This window comes from Entelurus aequoreus, linkage group LG04, assembly GCF_033978785.1.
Source record: "Entelurus aequoreus isolate RoL-2023_Sb linkage group LG04, RoL_Eaeq_v1.1, whole genome shotgun sequence".
NCBI lineage: Eukaryota > Metazoa > Chordata > Actinopteri > Syngnathiformes > Syngnathidae > Entelurus > Entelurus aequoreus.
In genome coordinates this window covers 13,969,397-13,989,459 of record NC_084734.1, presented here as the reverse complement: position 1 = coordinate 13,989,459, position 20,063 = coordinate 13,969,397, and the positions used below count along the sequence as shown (strand labels likewise).

At 39.3% G+C, this 20,063-nt stretch overlaps 1 protein-coding gene across 1 annotated transcript in view; it reads left to right on the top strand.

The window, feature by feature from the left end:
- Positions 1 to 20,063, top strand: part of mrpl11 (mitochondrial ribosomal protein L11) — a 243,340-nt gene that overhangs the window by 67,266 nt on the left and 156,011 nt on the right. The window contains exon 2 of the mRNA XM_062044285.1: positions 6,548 to 6,689. Coding sequence (XP_061900269.1) covers positions 6,567 to 6,689 — 123 coding nt within the window. The 5' untranslated portion in view covers positions 6,548 to 6,566. The remainder of the gene's footprint in view (positions 1 to 6,547; positions 6,690 to 20,063) is intronic.

Below are 20,063 nucleotides of genomic sequence, written 5' to 3'. Positions count from 1 at the left end.
TGCAGCTCAGACGAGGCACCAAGCAGTGTGGGTGGTGAGCGTTTCCAGAGCCTGAAATGCGGGTGTCAGGGACAGACGCGGAAGGAGATTTTTACAACAAAGTTCTAAAGCTTAGTGATGTATCAGATTTTTTACCCTTAGCGTTCATATTTGGCCGTGTTGGTTGCGTTTTTGTTGTGTTTCGTTGACTGTAAAATATGTGGATGGAGAGGGTGAGTGACGTTGTCAATATTCAGTGTTTTATCGTTCATAGTTAATATTGTAAATCCCACATTCTTTATTTTTATGTACATTCTGGGTAGGGTTGCACAATTCCGGGAATATTCAAAGTGGGAATTTACGGGAATATATGGGAATTAATGGGAATTAGCGGGAATTAATGGGAATAAACATTGAATGCAACATGCTAGATCTTGCAGCATGACTACTAGCTAAAATAACCTGATTTAATGCAAATTCAGTAGAATTTCAACACTTCACTGTGCATTCCTCCATCACATGTGCAGTGCATTCTTCCATCACATGCACAGATAGTTCCCAGCATGCTACACACTACAGCAGGGCTATTAAGGCCACACTAGTATTTGAGCCCTAGGACTTCATCCAGTCAGGTAAGTTTTGACGATATTACTGGGATAAATATATTTGATCTATGGTATTTAAGTTTAATTGAGGTGTAATTGCTTGTGGAGACATTTCACCCCAACCAATGTAGGCGGAAAGGCTGTGTACATTTGCAAATACTGTGCAAAGAGCTACGTCAATAATGCCACAAAGATGCAGCAGCATATAGACAAGTGCCCAATAATATATAATTATTGTAATTCCCCATTAATTCCCATATATTCCCATTAATTCCCATGGACGGTGTCCAACTTTGAATAATCAAAAAATGGTCAATATTTCCAAATTTCCCGAGCTTAACTTCCCGTGGTAAATTTTCAGAAATTTACCGCAAACTTTCCACGCCTTTGCAACCCTAATTCTGGGTGTATCATTCAGTAAAAATATTTAAAATTCCATTCCGTTGTTTAAGGCGGTCTGTCATAACGTTTTTAGCATTCAATCAGAGATTATTGTGAGGTTTTGTATTAGTGTTCCTAAAAATAGATACACCGGCGGCGGACACATTTTTTTCTCTAAATTTGGCCTCCGAGTCAAAATATTTGCCCAGGCCTGGTATACAGTGTTCCCTCGCTACAACTTTGTTCACTTTACTCGGCCTCGCTGTTACACAGGTTTTTTTTTGTGTGTGTAATTTTTTACAGTGTCGCATGCTTTTTTTTTAAAAAAATTTAATTTTTAATTTTTCTTTTTTTACAGCGTATGAATGCGCATTGTGTTCTGCGTCCTGATTCGCTAAGGGACTGTAGACCATTGTCAGTCAATTTCTTCATGCCATGTGTCCTGTGCAGTACAGAATGTATACTGTGGTGGGGGATATACAGTATATCACCTTTATCGTCAGTTTTTCAGCCAAAATGCGTCCATTGTCCCTTTTCTGTCTACACACTGTCTGCTTGTAAGTACTCTGTGTGTGTGTGCTGCCTAACATGCTCCTCAATGTCACGACGTGATAACGTCATGCCCGTTAAAAAAATAAATAAAATTGAGAACAGGTCTTTTTCAAACAGAGTGTAGTACCGTTTTTGATTCATTAGTACTGTGATACTATACTATTACCGGTATACCGTACAAGCCCAGTACAGACACACACAATAATAATAATAATAATAATAATAATCAACACGTCATATTATTTAAACGATGTCAAGCTTGGGCCACCGGAAGAACGATCGCTTGTTTGTCTCCTTTACTATCGTACACTTCTGCTAAAACCAGTCTTTTAGCGCTATATACTGTACTATTATGTACTAGGGACGTGTAATATCGTAACTTTTATTAAAGCTGTGGACTGAGAACAAGACGATGTTGGTTAATTGTGTGTGTGTGTGTGTGGTGTTAATGACAACTATTTCCTTACTTACTTTTATTGGACAAGATTCACTTTCTACAATACATACAATAAAATACTACATACATTAATCTTTATAAACACAATCTAACATCCTCTTCATTATTTTCCTATTTGCGTGCACCTCCCGCCAACACTTTTTCTTCATTCGGTCTCCTCCGCCGCTATTGTGTGTCTCAGAAAACAAAGTTAACAATTTAGATTGTTTCATCAATTCATTGCAAACATTATGATAGGAAATATAAAATCAAACAGTATTTACATAACACTTTTCATACACAAGCAAGCGGCAAAATAAAAAAATAAAGGAGAAGAAAACACACAGCACTATTGACAATAACAAAAGGTGGCATGGCACTGAGGATTTGAGGAAAAATATAATAAAATATATGTGAAAATAACATAAATAATACATTTATAACCTAATAAAAAGTAACATTGAGAGAATAATAGTAGTAATATTAATAATTAAGACAGAAAACAACACCATCCATCCATCTTCTTCCGCTTATCCGAGGTCGGGTCGCGGGGGAAGCAGCCTAAGCAGGGAAGCACAGACTTCCCTCTCCCCAGCCACTTCGTCCAGCTCCTCCAGGGGGATCCCGAGGCATTCCCAAGCCAGCCGGGAGACATAGTCTTCCCAACGTGTCCTGGGTCTTCCCTGTGGCCTCCTACCGGTCGGACATGCCCTACACACTTCCCTAGGGAGGCGTTCGGGTGGCATCCTGACCAGATCCCCGAACCACCTCATCTGGCTCCTCTCCATGTGGAAGAGCAGCGGCTTTACTCTTGAGTTCCTCCTGGATGACAGAGCTTCTCACCCTATCTCTAAGGGAGAGCCCCGCCACCCGGCGGAGGAAACTCATTTGGGCCGCTTGTACCATTGATCTTGTCCTTTCGGTCATAACCCAAAGATTATGACCATAGGTGAGGATGGGAACGTAGATCGACCGGTAAATTGAGAGCTTTGCCTTCCGGCTCAGCTCCTTCTTCACCACAACGGATCGATACAGCGTCCGCATTACTGAAGACGCCGCACCGATCCGCCTGTCGATCTCACCATCCACTCTTCCCTCACTCGTGAACAAGACTCCGAGGTACTTGAACTCCTCCACTTGGGGCAGGGTCTCTTCCCCAACCCGGAGATGGCACTCCACCCTTCCCCGGGCGAGAACCATGGACTCGGACTTGGAGGTGCTGATTCCTGTCCCAGTCGCTTCACACTCTGCTGCGAACCGATCCAGTGAGAGCTGAAGATCCTGGCCAGATAAAGCCATCAGGACCACATCATCTGCAAAAAGCAGAGACCTAATCATGCAGCCACCAGACCAGATCCCCTCAACGCCCTGACTGTGCCTAGAAATTCTGTCCATAAAAGTTATGAACAGAATCGGTGACAAAGAACAGCCCTGGCGAAGTCCAACCCTCACTGGAAACGTGTCCGACTTACTGCCGGCAATGCGGACCGAGAAAACCACACAATAAATAAAGAGTTTAACATGAACAGTAATAAGCCTGATTAAACAGGTGTGTCTTGTGGTCTTGTCAAGGACTGCTGTCGGTCTTAAACCCCAAGATGCAGACCTGGCAGGCCTAGCGCAGGAAAACATGACTTTAATGTCAAAAAACAAATAGTGCAACTGGTAAGTGCACATGCAGGGAAAACAGGAACCAGGAAACAGCCAACAGGATAACAGGTTACAGGAAAAAGGCAGCAGGATACAATCATCGAGCCCTGACTGGAGGGCGAGGCAGGCATAAATAGTAGCCTGATTGGCAACAAACACAGATAAGAGGAAAACCCAAACATAACCAAACTGTCAGTAACAAGCCTGACAGGTCTCTGGAGTCCTAAGGCTCTCTGACTGGCTGGGGGCCATCCATCCATCCATCCATTTCCTACCGTTTTTCCCTTTTGCCATAATGGCTAAATGCCGCCTCACTGTGGGTCTTTGTTCTGTATTTGGCACTGGCCTTTATCTTTACCAGAGGACCTCAGGATAAACGAGATAAACGTCACTCTCATGTTACGTCAACACAGAAGTCTCGCAAGATTAGCGAGAGTTTTAATCAACCAATCCATGGCTTTCCAAACAAACCGATCCATACTTTAGATCAATGCAGAGGCTTGCCAAACAATGTATTGAAGGGTATTGCTCATAAGGGTTTTCTAGAAAAATATGCAGAGTTAAGATGTGTCAGTATCAAAATATTACTTGGAATACGTTTTTGGCAGCAGCAAAGTGGTCGTTTGGGTAGATTTTAGCTCTAAAAAGGGTATTTCAACAAGTAAACAGTACAGTAGGTACTTGATGTTGATATATGTAATGCTCATAAGGGTGTTTTAGTAAAATATGAGATGTGTAAATATCAAAATATTACGTTGAATCACTTTTTGTCAGGCAATATTACATTTAATGAAAATGTTACATACATGAACACATCCAAATACTTTATAAATATGTATTATTTGCAGAAAGAAATAACAGTTTTACAATTGTATGTATCTTCCAAACAAGAAAGAGGTTTTATCAATCATCAACCAATCAATGTTTATTTATACAGCCCTAAATCACAAGTGTCTCAAAGGGCTGCACAAGCCACAACGACATCCTCGGTTCAGAGCCCACATCAGGACAAGGACAAACTCAACCCAGTGGGATGACAATGAGAAACCTTGGAGAGGACCCTCTAGGGGAGACCGGTGCAATGGACGTCAAGTGGGTCTAGCATAATATTGTGAAAGTCCAGTCCATAGTGGATCTAACATAATAGTGAGAGTCCAGTCCATAGTGGATCTAACATAATAGTGAGAGTCCAGTCCATAGTGGATCTAGCATAATAGTGAGAGTCCAGTCCAAAGCGAGGCCAGCAGGAAACCATCCCGAGCGGAGACAGGTCAGCAGCGCGGAGATGTCTCCAATCGATGCACAGGCGAGCGGTCCACCCCGGGTCCACGACTCTGGACAGCCAGCACTTCATCCATGGGAGGGGAGAGGGGGGCAGAGCAGAAAAGAAAAGAAATGGCAGATCAACTGGTCTAAAAAGGGGGTCTATTTAAAGGCTAGAGCAGTAGTCCCCAACCACCGGGATGTGGCCCGGTGCCGGACCGTGGATCGATTTGTACCGGGCCGCACAACAAATTTAAAAAAGAAAAGATAAAGAAAAAAAAAAAAACTTTTTTTTTTTTTTTTTTTTACCGGTAAATTAAATCAACATAAAAACACAAGATACACTTACAATTAGTGCACCAACCCAAAAAACCTCCCTCCCCCTTTTACACTCATTCACACTCATTCGCACTAAAGGGTTGTTTCTTTCTGTTATTAATATTTTTGGTTCCTACATTATATATCAATATAGATCAATACAGTCTGCAGGGATACAGTCCGTAAGCACACATGATTGTATTTTTTTATGACAACAAAGAAAAAAATAATGCCGAGCAGGCATTACAATGACTTGACTGTTCTATTCGTCCATGCTGGCTCTCATGTCCAAACCTTCCTTTACAGCAAGCTTCTCCATGATGTGATCCATCTTGCGATTCAGTTCAGAAATCGCCACAGTCTGTGTTCCCACAGCCCTGCCCAATCCGTCCATTGCGACGAACAGCCTTTGGGCTCCTTGAGTGGCTGCCATCGTCTTACGAATTTTACGATACACCAGAGCAATGCCTAGCCCAATCAGCAGGTGCCCCGCGATCATGGTTCCAAATAGGTAGATGTCTTCCACGTCCTCGATGGAAAGGACTGAGAAGCACATGATTCTCCATTCGTCCCAGGAATCTCTCACGTACAGTCATTATGTTAAAATACTGAACAGATGTTTATTGGGATAAGGTGTGAATGAATGATGGGTTTTTAACATGTAAAGCGACTTTGGGTACTTAGAAAAGCGCTATATAAATCCCAGGTATTATTATTATAAGGTAAACATCTGTTCAGTATTTTAACATACAAGTGTTTGATTGTGAGGCATTAAAAGCCACAAAATGCAAGGGGTCCATCAGACCCACAAACGCTGGCTGAGTAACAATAAGAACATTACACCTTAATTGGAGGATTGTTTGTTTTGCAGTAAAAGAGCATGAATGTGAGCGCTGCAGAGAAAATGCTAGTTTTCAATAGTTTTTTGTTTTTCCAACCACTTTTTTTCCCTCAAGAACTCCAAACAAAACTTTCCAACTGTGACTCGCTGGTTGTAGAGGAGAAAAAAAATATACCCTCGCCCTTGACACTTAACCCTTTGCTGCTGGAGTTTAGCAGTGACACGTCTCAAAGCTTTCAAAGGTGATGCGTTCTGGCTGGCGTCCCGCAAGCTTTCAAGGCAGCTCTGCCACTGATCCACACCTCAAACACCTCCAGGAACTCGCCGAGCCGATCGAAGGCAAAGATTTTTTTTTTTTTAATTACTCGCCCGCTGCTGCAGATTGGCGAGGCGCTGCTTCTGCCCGTGGGGTTTTGTTATTGACCTTTTGAAGAGTGTGATGTTTCAATGAGTGAGTGAGCACGCTAATTTATGATGTGCCGTTTCCCCCCCCCCCCCCTTTTGTTGTTTATAAAATTGAAGGCTCTCCACATCTAGCAAGATGTCGAAGATCTCCAGGACAGCCAAGGCTGTGAAGAAGGTGGATACAGCCGGCGTAATCCGGGCTATAGTGAGGTCGGGACAAGCGGCCCCTGGGCCCCCGCTGGGCCCCATCCTAGGACAGGTAACTTCTTATAATCAGCAGTCTAACTGTAGAAGGGCTTCATGGAAACACCTGATATTCTGCACACTCCTATTACCCGCTGAACAACCTGATCTTTCACTTTTGAAGCTTTTTGTGCATCAAACGGTTTTGTCAGTCACTCCCAAGCCAGCCCTCCTTCTCCTCCCATGGTGCGCTTCTCATTACTATTCTAGCCGCACATCTCTTTTGTGCAGGTGGGTGCCTGACACTCTTCCCTTCCACTTTCTGCACGCATACGTCACTTGCCCATAGGGCTGGGCGATAGGCCATGTCACGATACACCATATATATCTCCATATTCTGCCTTAGCCTTGAATGATAAATAATGATAAATGGGTTATACTTGTATAGCGCTTTTCTACCTTCAAGGTACTCAAAGCGCTTTGACAGTATTTCCACATTTACCCATTCACACACACATTCACACACTGATGGCGGGAGCTGCCATGCAAGGCGCTAACCAGCAGCCATCAGAGGCAAAGGGTGAAGTGTCTTGCCCAAGGACACAACGGACGTGACTAGGAAGGTAGAAGGTGGGAATTGAATGAATGAACACTTGATGCATATAATCACAGCAGCATGATGATTCTATGTGTCTACATTAAAACATTCTTCTTCATACTGCATTCATATATGCTCATTTTAAACTTTCATGCAGAGAGGGAAATCACAACTAAGTCAATTGACCAAAAGTGTATTTGTTAAACAGTTATTAAGCAGTGGCACAAACATTCATGTCATTTCCAAAACAGGAAGTGCATGATTGTCAGACATTTTAAAACAAGCTATGAGTGCACTTTTGTGCATGATGTCACTAAGATGACATATCAAAAAAACACTACATTAAAGTGCACTTTTTGTACAGAACGCCACTACAATAGTTTAAAACAAATAAAGTGCACTTTTGTGCATGATGTCACACAAGATATTTCAATAAGTGTCAAATAAAAATGAGCTGCAGAATAGGAAATCAAATAGTGTATGTCCTTCGCTATGTGGTAGGTTCCTGCGGGCGTTATCTCCTTCTGTTGTTGACCAGTTTTTTCGTACGCTATTGATGTGGAAATGGTTGCTTGGGCATTTTGTGGGTGTGACACCGAACGGAGATGTTGACATGCGGAGTTTCAAGCACTCTTCATTCTCCAGCGGGTGACTTTTCAAATGATGCTACACATTAGCAGTAATGCTACTTTTTGTAGCAACGCTTTTGCCCCACACTTGACATATTACGGTTGTCTGTTCAACATCTTTCCGCTTGAAGCCAAACCACCGATGGACCCCCTGCTGTTTTTTGGGGAATTAATTCTTCTTTCATTTGTTACCAGATTCGCACCTTCTTTCTCTCGTATTACCACTCGCACCACAGCTAACGTTACCCATGCCGCTACCTCTCTGCTCCGCGAGGGCGTATACGTATGTGACGTATGCAAGAAGGTGCGCTTGTTTTATGTCTCTGTGAGAAGGAGACAAGGTAGAGTGCGAAAAGCCTGCAGTGTAATGCCAGCAGCTAAAAGCAACTGCGCGAGAACGTATACTGTATTTTTCGGACTATAAGTCGCAGTTTTTTTCATATTTTGGCCGGGGGTGCGACTTATACTCAGGAGCGACTTATGTGTGAAATTATTAACACATTACCGTAAAATATCAAATAATATTATTTAGCTCATTCACGTAAGAGACTAGACGTATAAGATTTCATGGGATTTAGCGATTAGGAGTGACAGATTGTTTGGTAAACGTATAGCATGTTCTATATGTTATAGTTATTTGAATGACTCTTACCATAATATGTTACATTAACATACAAGGCACGTTCTCAGTTGGTTATTTATGCCTCATATAACGTACACTTATTCAGCCTGTTGTTCACTATTCTTTATTTATTTTAAATTGCCTTTCAAATGTCTATTCTTGGTGTTGGGTTTTATCAAATAAATATCCCCAAAAAATGCGATTTATACTCCAGTGCGACTTATATATGTTTTTTTCCTTCTTTATTATGCATTTTCGGCCGGTGCGACTTATACTCCGGAGCGATTTATAGTCCGAAAAATACGGTACTCCAATATCACGATATAGTCATTTTCTATATCGCACAGAGACAAACCCGCGATATATCGAGTATATTCCATATATCGCCCAGCCCTACTTGCCCATATTCCTTAGTCCAAATGATGTTGAAGTTTTTCTCTTGGAAACATCGGCCCCATTCAAATACTGCATCAAAACACAATCAACTCTTTATTTTATTTTGTTCCACACTACCTTGTCACTGCCAAATCTATGTTCAATATTCGATCATTTTTGAGTTGAGGAGTTAATGGAATTGTAATTCAGACTGCCAGGAATTTTCATGTTTCCACTGCTATTAGTAAAGGTAAAAAACTGCAGCTAAATAACCCAAATTATACTACATTTTGCATAGACAGGGTTTTCCCTTAAAGTAATATACAAAAGCAGTGAAGTTGTCACGTTGTGTAAATAGTAAATAAAAACAGAATACAATGATTTGCAAATCCTTTTCAACTTATATTCAATTAAATAGACTGCAAAGACAAGATATTTAATGTTCCAACGGCTAAACTTTGGTATTTTTTGCAAATATTAGCTCATTTGGAATTTGATGCCTGCAACATGTTTCAAAAAAGTGGCAAAAAAGAGTGAGAAAGTTGAGGAATGCTCATCAAGGACTTATTTGGAACATCCCACAGGTGAACAGGCTAATTGGGAACAGGTGAGTGCCAAGATTGGGTATAAAAGCAGCTTCCATGAAATGCTCAGTCATTCACAAACAAGGACGGGGCGAGGGTCACCACTTTGTCAACAAATGCCGGAGCAAATTGTTTAAGAACAACATTTCTCAACCAGCTATTGCAAGGAATTTAGGGATTTCACCATCTACGCTCCGTAATATCATCAAAAGGTTCAGAGAATCTGGAGAAATCACTGCACGTAAGCCATGATATTACGCACCTTGGATCCCTCAGGTGGTACTGCATCAAAAAGTGACATCAGTGTGTCAAGGATATCACCACATGGGCTCAGGAACACTTTAAAAAACCACTGTCAGTAACTGCAGTTGGTCGCTACATCTGTAAGTGCAAGTTAAAACTCTACTTTGCAAAGCCTTTTATCAACAACACCCAGAAACGCCGCCGGCTTCGCTGGGCCCGAGCTCATTTAAGATAGACAGATGCAAAGTGGAAAAGTGTTCTGTGGTCCGACGAGTCCACATTTCAAATTGTTTTTGGAAACTGTGGACGTCGTGTCCTCCGGACTAAAGATAAAAAGAACCATCCGAATAGTTCTAGGCGCAAAGTGTAAAAGCCAGCATGTGTGATGGTATGGGGGTGTATTAGTGCCCAAGACATGGGTAACTTACACATCTGTGAAGGCACCATTAATGCTGAAAGGTTTTGGAGCAACATATGTTGCCATCCTAGCAACGTTACCATGGGCGCCCCTGCTTATTTCAGCAAGACAATGCCAAGCCACGTGTTACAACAGCATGGCTTCATAGCAAAAGAGTGCGGGTACTAGACTGGCCTGCCTGTAGTCCAGACCTGTCTCCCATTGAAAATGTGTGGTGCAATATGAAGGCTAAAATAGCAGAAGGGAGACTGTTGAACAACTTAAGCTGTACATCAAGCAAGAATGGGAAATAATTCCACACAAAAATGTGTCTCCTCAGTTCCCAAACCTTTACTTAGTGTTGTTAAAAGGAAAGGCCATGTAACACAGTGGTAAAAATGCCCCTGTGACAACTTTTTTGCAATGTGTTGCTGCCATTAAATTCTAAGTTCATGAACATTTGAAAAAAAAAAAAGAAGTTTCTTAGTGTCAACATGAAATATATTATCTTTGCAGTCTATTCAATTGAATATAAGTTGAAAAGGATTTGCAAATCATTGTATTCTCTTTTCATTTACCATTTACTCAACGTGACAACTTCACTGCTTTTGGGTTTTGTTATATACCGGACCGCCACAGCATTTTTATTACCGCCACACCTTGGAAATACTTTAGGATTTTTTTTTTAACTTGAAAACAAATTAAAGTATTATAATATATTGTAGCCCTCAGAAGAAATAAACAAGGTCTGATGCAAATTTTAACTTTTATTGCCAATCTTATGACAACAAAAAGCACAATTCCAACAGATTTTACCTCCCGTGTCCATGAGACTGTGTTCCCCTAGACACACAACACTTCCTCATTCTCTGCCAATCACCTTTTAGGCAACGAATGGTGTGTTTGCAAACATGGGAAAAACTAAAACTAACATTAGATATCAGCACCAGCTGGTCGTTACAGTATGAACATAGCCTATTATTTGCGCACTATTGAAAAGTGATGTACCGAAAACTCGACCATCGAATAGAGATGTAAACAAGATGCACGCCATTTTCTGGAGCATTGTCAGCATGTCTGTGATGTAGATGGAATAGAATAGAATGATGTAAGATGTAAGCAGATATACCCGTGGACAGCCATCTACAAAATGTGCAAATATTAAGAGGACAGTGGCAGCTTTTAAGAAGATAAAGTGGGATCTGAGCCGAGGATGTCGTTGTGGCTTGTGCAGCCCTTTGAGACACTTGTGATTAAGGGCTATATAAGTAAACTTTGATTGATTGATTGAAGTTCAACTGGAGCAACAGTGCCAAGCAAGGGTGACGTCATGCTCGCCGCAGATCGCCTCTTTCGCCAGGGGCCTCGAGGGACAGAAGTAGAGTCTCTAAATGTGAGTACATTTTATAGTAACACCTGAAGAATATTGGATTTGTTGTTTTTAATTGAAAAGAAAAGTCATTAAAAGTCGAGAATGACACTTGAAAAATTCTCTAAGTACATACAATAAGCAACAATTGAAAATATGGTATGACGATATAAAATATAGGTCTTTATACTTAATAACTAGAGATGTCCGATAATATTGGGCTGCCGATATTATTGGTGCTTTAAATGCTTTAAAATGTAATATCAGAAATTATCTGTATCGGTTTCAAAAAGTAAAATGTATGACTTTTTAAAACGCCGCTGTACGGAGTGGTACACGGACGTAGGGAGAAGTACAGAGCAGTTGTGTCTCCCAGTCTTACTTGCCAACCCTCCCCATTTTCCCGGGAGACTCCGGAATTTCAGTGCCCCTCCCGAAAATCTCCTTGGGGCAACCATTCTCCCGAATTTCTCCCGATTTCCACGCAGACAACAATATTGGGGGCGTGTCTTAAAGGCACTGCCTTTGCGTGCCGGCCCAGTCACATAATATCTACGGCTTTTCACACACACAAGTGAATGCAAGGCATACTTGGTCAACAGCCATACAGGTCACACTGAGGGTGGCCGTATAAACAACTTTAACACTGTTACAAATATGCGCCACACTGTGAACCCACACCAAACAAGAACGACAAACACATTTCGGGAGAACATCCGCACCGTAACACAACATAAACACAACAGAAGAAATACCCAGAACCCCTTGCAGCACTAACTCTTCCGGGACGCTACAATATATACCCCCCGCTACCCCCTACTCTCCCACCTCAACCCCGCCCCCCCAACCCCGCCCACCTCAACCTCCTCATGCTCTCTCAGGGAGAGCATATCCCAAATTCCAAGCTGCTGTTTTGAGGCATGTTAAAAAAAAAAAAAGCACTTTGTGACTTCAATAATAAATATGGCAGTGCCATGTTGGCATTTTTTTCCATAACTTTAGTTGATTTATTTTGGAAAACCTTGTTACATTGTTTAATGCATCCAGCGGGGCATCACAACAAAGATAGGCATAATAATGTGTTAATTCCACGACTGTATATATCGATATCGGAATCGGTAATTAAGAGTTGGACAATATCGGAATATCGGATATCGGCAAAAAAGCCATTATCGGACATCTCTATAAATAACAATACTTTTTTTTTTTTTTTAAATGTTTGTATACTTTTTTTTTTAGCCTTTTTATCCAATCGTCTTTAATTATATTGCACATTTCAAAAAACAAAGTTTCACAAAGTGCTGCACAGGAGTTAATACACATTTAGAAGCGGGATAAAACTAAAGAAAGTCAATTGTAAGAAAAACATTATTGAAAAAAACATTAAAAAGAAAAAAAAAAGTCATATCGTTTTAGCAGATTATGCAAATTAGTTGAAGACGTCATGGTGAGCATGCCCATAACCACGCCCCCGACCACCACAGGTATCTTGGCAGTCTATGGAAAACCCTGATAGAATGTCATGTTGTCTTTAAGTCTGATTTATTTTTCACTGTGGTTATGTACTTTGTAAAAGTAAAACTAGTCATTTGTTTCTTTTGTTGCAATTTAATTTATTTCAATAATAATTTGTCTGAAAAATAATGACATAGGCAACACAATAATATTCAGCAAAAAATATCACAAAGCAGTTTTTAATTGAGATCTTCTTTTTTTCCCCTTTTAAAACAAAGTGGTCCGTGCGGCGCTTTGTGCTTTTAAAAGGGTCTCGTCAAAGCGAAGTGTGAACGGCTTCAAAAAACCTTTTCTTGTAAAAGTTTAACACCATGAAGGCACAATTAGCTATTGCCTTAATGGTCATCCAGCAAATTAAAGTTTAATTGTCTTTTGCATCATTTAGTGGGAGCTTGTATGATGTCATGGTTACCATCTTAAATAGACCGGGGAATGTTTTTCCCCCCCGTTTTTGTGAGGTTTTTTTTCACCTTGTGTGGTCAATTTAGCTGTATAACCTACAATAGCTGCTACAAGTCCAAGAGGAGAGAGGCGTAATACTTGTCAGACAGTACTTTTAACATCACAGGACAGGAGTGGTTCTCATTATTTTCTCTGTACCCCCTTTTGAGGGCAGACATTTATGTTCACCCCCCTGACATTGAAATACTGTTCAGAACTTGATCATATTCATTATTCCCCGGGACTGCCAAGATATGTGTGGTGGGGGAAATAATCGATTTTTAGATGCATTGCAATTCGGACATTATACAATCGATTAGTAAACGTCAATAATCGATGATCGATTTATTTATTATAAATAAATAATGCAGACATTTTCAAAATGTGTCTGACTGCAGCGAGCCACCTCACCGAGAGATCCGACTGTCTCATTCACTATTGTGCACTTTTGTTACAGATTTGCACACATTGTCATTCATTTAATAAATATGGGAATTAATTTAACTGTTTCTTATTCCAAATGAGTTGTTTTTTTTAAGTTGGAAGTGATGAACGTTTATTTAGTGAAGCAAAAATAAATATAAAACTGCATCTATATACATAAATTAAGGATATATCAATCCATTTTTAATCGAATCGCAGTTAAGTTAAAGTTAAAAGTTAAAGTACCAATGATTGTCACACACACACACTAAGTGTGGTGAAATTTGTCCTCTGCATTTGACCCATCCCCTTGTTCACCCCCTGGGAGGTGAGGGGAGCAGTGAGCAGCAGCGGTGGCCACCCCCGGGAATAATTTTTGGTCATTTAACCCCCAATTCCAACCCTTGATGCTGAGTGCCAAGCAGGGAGGTAATGGCTCCCATTTTTTTAGTCTTTGGTATGACTCGGCCGGGGTTTGAACTCACAACCTACCACTAGGCCACTGAGTAGGTAGTAGCTCCTAAATTGTAATCCTAATCAATTCATGAGGTGCCCAAAGATTCCCACTTCTAGTTATGGGCGTGGTCACCATGATGTCATCGAGTAATTTGCATAATTTGCTATATTTTCTTCTTTAAAAAGGCTTAAAAAAATGTATACATACATTTAAAAACAAATCAGTTTTTAACATATATTTTATAATTTTGCCATATTTTCAATTGTTGCTAATTGTACAATGTACTTTGTTGAGTTTTTTTTGTTAAAAACAATTAGTAACAAATCTAGCATCTTTTTCTGGTGTTATTATAGAATGGACTCGTGTTTAGAGACTACTTTAGAGGCGAGCTTCACGTCACACGCGTTGATGCTCCAGTTGGACTTTCTCTCCTTAAAAGCCGCCACTGTCCTCTTAGTATTTTTAATAGTTTTTATATCTGGGATATATTAAAATTACATCCACATCACAGACATGCTGACAACGCTCCAGACAATGGCGTGCGTTTTGTTTACATCCGGTTTCGGCAGCGCAGTTTGCAATTAAAGTATTTTTTTTGCTGGTTTGAGTTTTTGGCACGTCACTTGTCAGTAGTGCACAAATAATAGGATATATGTATCAATTTATACTGTAACGACCAGCTAATGTTAATGTTTTATGTTCGTGTGGTTTGGATTTGATGTCAGTTTTTCCCAGGTTTGCAAACACACCGTCCGTGTCTGAAAGGTGATTGGCGGAAAATGACGAAGTGTTGTTCTGTGTCTGGGGAAGCGCAGTAGTTAAAACCTATTGGAACTGTGCCGTTGGTTATCACAATATTGGTAATAAAAGTTAAAAATAGCGTCGCATGTTGTGTGATTTCTTGTGGAGGATATCATACATGATATTACTTTAGTTTGTTTTTTAAGTTAAAAAAATAATCTTTATTTGTAAGTTGTGGCGGTAATGAAAATGCCGTGGCGTCGGGCCACATTCAATCATATAAGGGGAAACCCTGATATTTATTAATAAATCTATATTTATCAAGGTATGTGTTGACCCGAATTTGCTCGTAATAAAGAGCTTATTCTACTTAAAGATATGTTACAGTATATTCTCACAACTTACTAAGGACTTGGTCATATTTCCTGGTCAGTCTCTTGATTAATTCAAGTACTGCTGCCACCTAGCTGGAGTTTTGTGTATAGGTTATATTTAGCTGACGTCACGTCCGGCTCATTGGCTATGCGAGGCTTGTGGTGGCGGGCCAGCAAGTGTCTGTTGTCATTGCGTTCTTCCATTGTTTTAGGCTATACAAACCGTTCAAATTGGGAAAAGGATACAAGGTTCTTCAGAGTTCCTTGAGAGGTAATCAAAAAGGGCGAAAGATGCCAAGATTTTACGAAAGACGACGACAAAAGTAGCACGCACTCCAGTCCAACAAGGCAGAGTTGAAGAAAGCACAAGTGTGTTTTTAAGTTAAAAAAATAATCTTTATTTGTAAGTTGTGGCGGTAATGAAAATGCCGTGGCGTCGGGCCACATTCAATCATATAAGGGGAAACCCTGATATTTATTAATAAATCTATATTTATCAAGGTATGTGTTGACCCGAATTTGCTCGTAATAAAGAGCTTATTCTACTTAAAGATATGTTACAGTATATTCTCACAACTTACTAAGGACTTGGTCATATTTCCTGGTCAGTCTCTTGATTAATTCAAGTACTGCTGCCACCTAGCTGGAGTTTTGTGTATAGGTTATATTTAGCTGACGTCACGTCCGGCTCATTGGCTATGCGAGGCTTGTGGTGGCGGGCCAGCAAGTGTCTGTTGTCATTGCGTTCTTCCATTGTTTTAGGCTATACAAACCGTTCAAATTGGGAAAAGGATACAAGGTTCTTCAGAGTTCCTTGAGAGGTAATCAAAAAGGGCGAAAGATGCCAAGATTTTACGAAAGACGACGACAAAAGTAGCACGCACTCCAGTCCAACAAGGCAGAGTTGAAGAAAGCACAAGTTTGCAGTGATCACTTGGTTTGTTTGCTATAGTTTTAAAAATATCTAAATTATTTTTATTTTATCTTTTTTCGCAGTTCTTAAAACACATTTTTGCTACGAGTGTTTCATAAAGCACTATATTGGTGAGTTAGTAAAACCAAAAAGAATACATTTTTTTGCCAAAGGTATCAATCATAAATGAATCTTTCAGCACATACATAATGTTGACATCTATAGTTATATTTTGATAAACTATCATAAATGAATCTTTCAGCACATACACAATGTTGACATCTATAGTTATATTTTGCTAAACAATCCTAAATGAAGCATTTTGCACATACTCAATGTTGACATCTATAGTTATATTTTGATAAACAATCCTAAATGGATCTTTCAGCACATACACGATGTTGACATCTTAAGTTATATTTTGATAAACAATCATAAATTATTATTTCAGCACAAACCCAATGTTGACATCTATAGTTATATTTTGATAAACAATCCTAAATGGATCTTTCAGCACATACACAATGTTGACATCTATAGTTATATTTTGATAAACAATCATAAATGAATGTTTCAGCACATACACAATCTTGACATCTATAGTTATATTTTCATAAACAATCATAAATGAATCTTTCAGCACATACACAATGTTGACGTCTATAGTTATATTTTGATAAACAATCATAAATGAATCTTTCAGCACATACACAATGTTGACATCTATAGTTATATTTTGATAAACAATCATAAATTAATTTTTCAGCACATACACAATGTTGACATCTATAGTTATATTTTGATAAACAATCCTAAATTAAGCATTTTGCACATACACAATGTTGACGTCTATAGTTATATTTTGATAAACAATCATAAATGAAGCATTTTGCACATACTCAATGTTGACGTCTATAGTTATATTTTGATAAACAATCCTAAATGGATCTTTCAGCACATACACAATGTTGACGTCTATAGTTATATTTTGATAAACAATCCTAAATGGATCTTTCAGCACATACACAATGTTGACGTCTATAGTTATATTTTGATAAACAATCATAAATGAAGCATTTTGCACATACTCAATGTTGATGTCTATAGTTATATTTTGATAAACAATCCTAAATGGATTTTTCAGCACATACACAATGTTGACATCTATAGTTATATTTTGATAAACAATCATAAATGAATATTTCAGCACATACACAATGTTAACATCTATAGTTATATTTTGATAAACAATTATAAATGAATGTTTCAGCACATTTATTAATTTATTTATCACATCCACAATGTTGACATCTATAGTTATATTTTCATAAACAATCATAAATGAATCTTTCAGCACATACACAATGTTGACGTCTATAGTTATATTTTGATAAACAATCATAAATGAATCTTTCAGCTACACAATGTTGACATCTATAGTTATATTTTGATAAACAATCATAAATTAATTTTTCAGCACATACACAATGTTGACATCTATAGTTATATTTTGATAAACAATCATAATTTAATCTTTCAGCACATACACAATGTTGACATCTATAGTTATATTTTGATAAACAATCCTAAATGAAGCATTTTGCACATACACAATGTTGACGTCTATAGTTATATTTTGATAAACAATCATAAATGAAGCATTTTGCACATACTCAATGTTGACGTCTATGGTTATATTTTGATAAACAATCATAAATGAATCTTTCAGCACATACACAATGTTTGACATCTATAGTTATATTTTGATAAACAATCATAAATTATTATTTCAGCACATACACAATGTTGACATCTATAGTTACATTTTGATAAAGATGGGGAAAAACATGAATACCCGTATCGGAGCTTGCAACTAACATGGCAGTAGACGCAAAGTTAAATCATGAAATGCAAACTTACCCGAACAAAAACGATGCAATATTTATCCAGGAGTCTTGATACCAATTTCCTTGACGCAGCCGCACACCAAGAAGTTGTAGACCTCCATGCTTTTATACGTTTTCATCTGTTTTGTCGTGTAGAATGACGTCTGGAGCATAAGATAGGGATTGCGACCGACGGATAATCCTTGATATCACTCTACAAATCTTTTTTGATTAAGTATAGTATTTATTCCATTAGTTGTTTGCATTGTTTGCTCTTATCTGCTTATAGTGGTAAGATCTAGGCCTCTTGCTTACTCGGATGGTTCGCACTCTTTTTGCTGCAAAATAGCCATTTTGGTTTGGTGGCCCACCACTTTGTTTACTTCCGTTCGAAAGTCCATCCATCCATCCATTTTTCTTCCGTCGGTAGGAGTTCAAAAGCCACCTGACGGAATACAACCATGCATTTCTAAAGTCATTGATACTGCAAGTCCCCCTTGCTCTCACCCCCCACCACTATTTGAGAAACGCTGCCTTACACACAGGCTCTTTACTGCTCTGATACTACTTCCAACATTGTCGGGTGGACTTCATCCAAGCACGTCGTTTATACAGAACAGCGAGCAGGAAAAAAACGGCAGCTTTTACAAGCAGTGTTAAAGGCCTACTGAAATGAATTTTTTTTATTTAAACGGGGATAGCAGATCTATTCTATGTGTCATACTTGATCATTTCGCGATATTGCCATATTTTTGCTGAAAGGATTTAGTATAGAACAACGACGATAAAGATTGCAACTTTTGGTATCTGATAAAAAAAAGGCTTGCACCTACCGGAAGTAGCGTGACGTAGTCAGTTGAACATATACGCAAAGTTCCCTATTGTTTACAATGATGGCCGCATGAAGTGAGAGAGATTCGGACCGAGAAAGCGACAATTTCCCCATTAATTTGAGCGAGGATGAAAGATTTGTGGATGAGTAAAGTGCAAGTGAAGGACTAGTGGGGAGTTGAAGCTATTCAGATAGGGAAGATGCTGTGAGAGCCGGGGGTGACCTGATATTCAGCTGGGAATGACTACAACAGTAAATAAACACAAGACATATATATACTCTATTAGCCACAACACAACCAGGCTTATATTTAATATGCCACAAATTAATCCTGCATAAAAACACCTGCGTGTTTGTTATGCTAGCTCCTAGCTCCTCTGCTAGCTCCTAGCTCCATAGAACACGCCAATACAATTCAAACACCTGATCAACACACACAATCACTCAGCCCAAAAGACCGTTTACCTAACCCAAGGTTCATAAAGCTTATATATTTTTAAAAAGTTACGTACGTGACGCGCACATACGGTCAAGTTATCGAATGTTTAGCAGCCAAGGCTGCATACTCACGGTACCTGATATTCAGCTGGGAATGACTACAACAGTAAATAAACACAAGACATATATATACTCTATTAGCCACAACACAACCAGGCTTATATTTAATATGCCACAAATTAATCCTGCATAATAACACCTGCGTGTTTGTTATGCTAGCTCCTAGCTCCTCTGCTAGCTCCTAGCTCCATAGAACACGCCAATACAATTCAAACACCCGATCAACACACACAATCACTCAGCCCAAAAGACCGTTCACCTAACCCAAGGTTCATAAAGCTTATATATTTTTAAAAAGTTACGTACGTGACGCGCACTTACGGTACGGTACGTGTTATGCTAGCTCCTAGCTCCTCTGCTAGCTCCTAGCTCCATAGAACACGCCAATACAATTCAAACACATGATCAACACACACAATCACTCAGCCCAAAAGACCGTTCACCTAACCCAAGGTTCATAAAGCTTATATATTTTAAAAAAGTTACGTACATA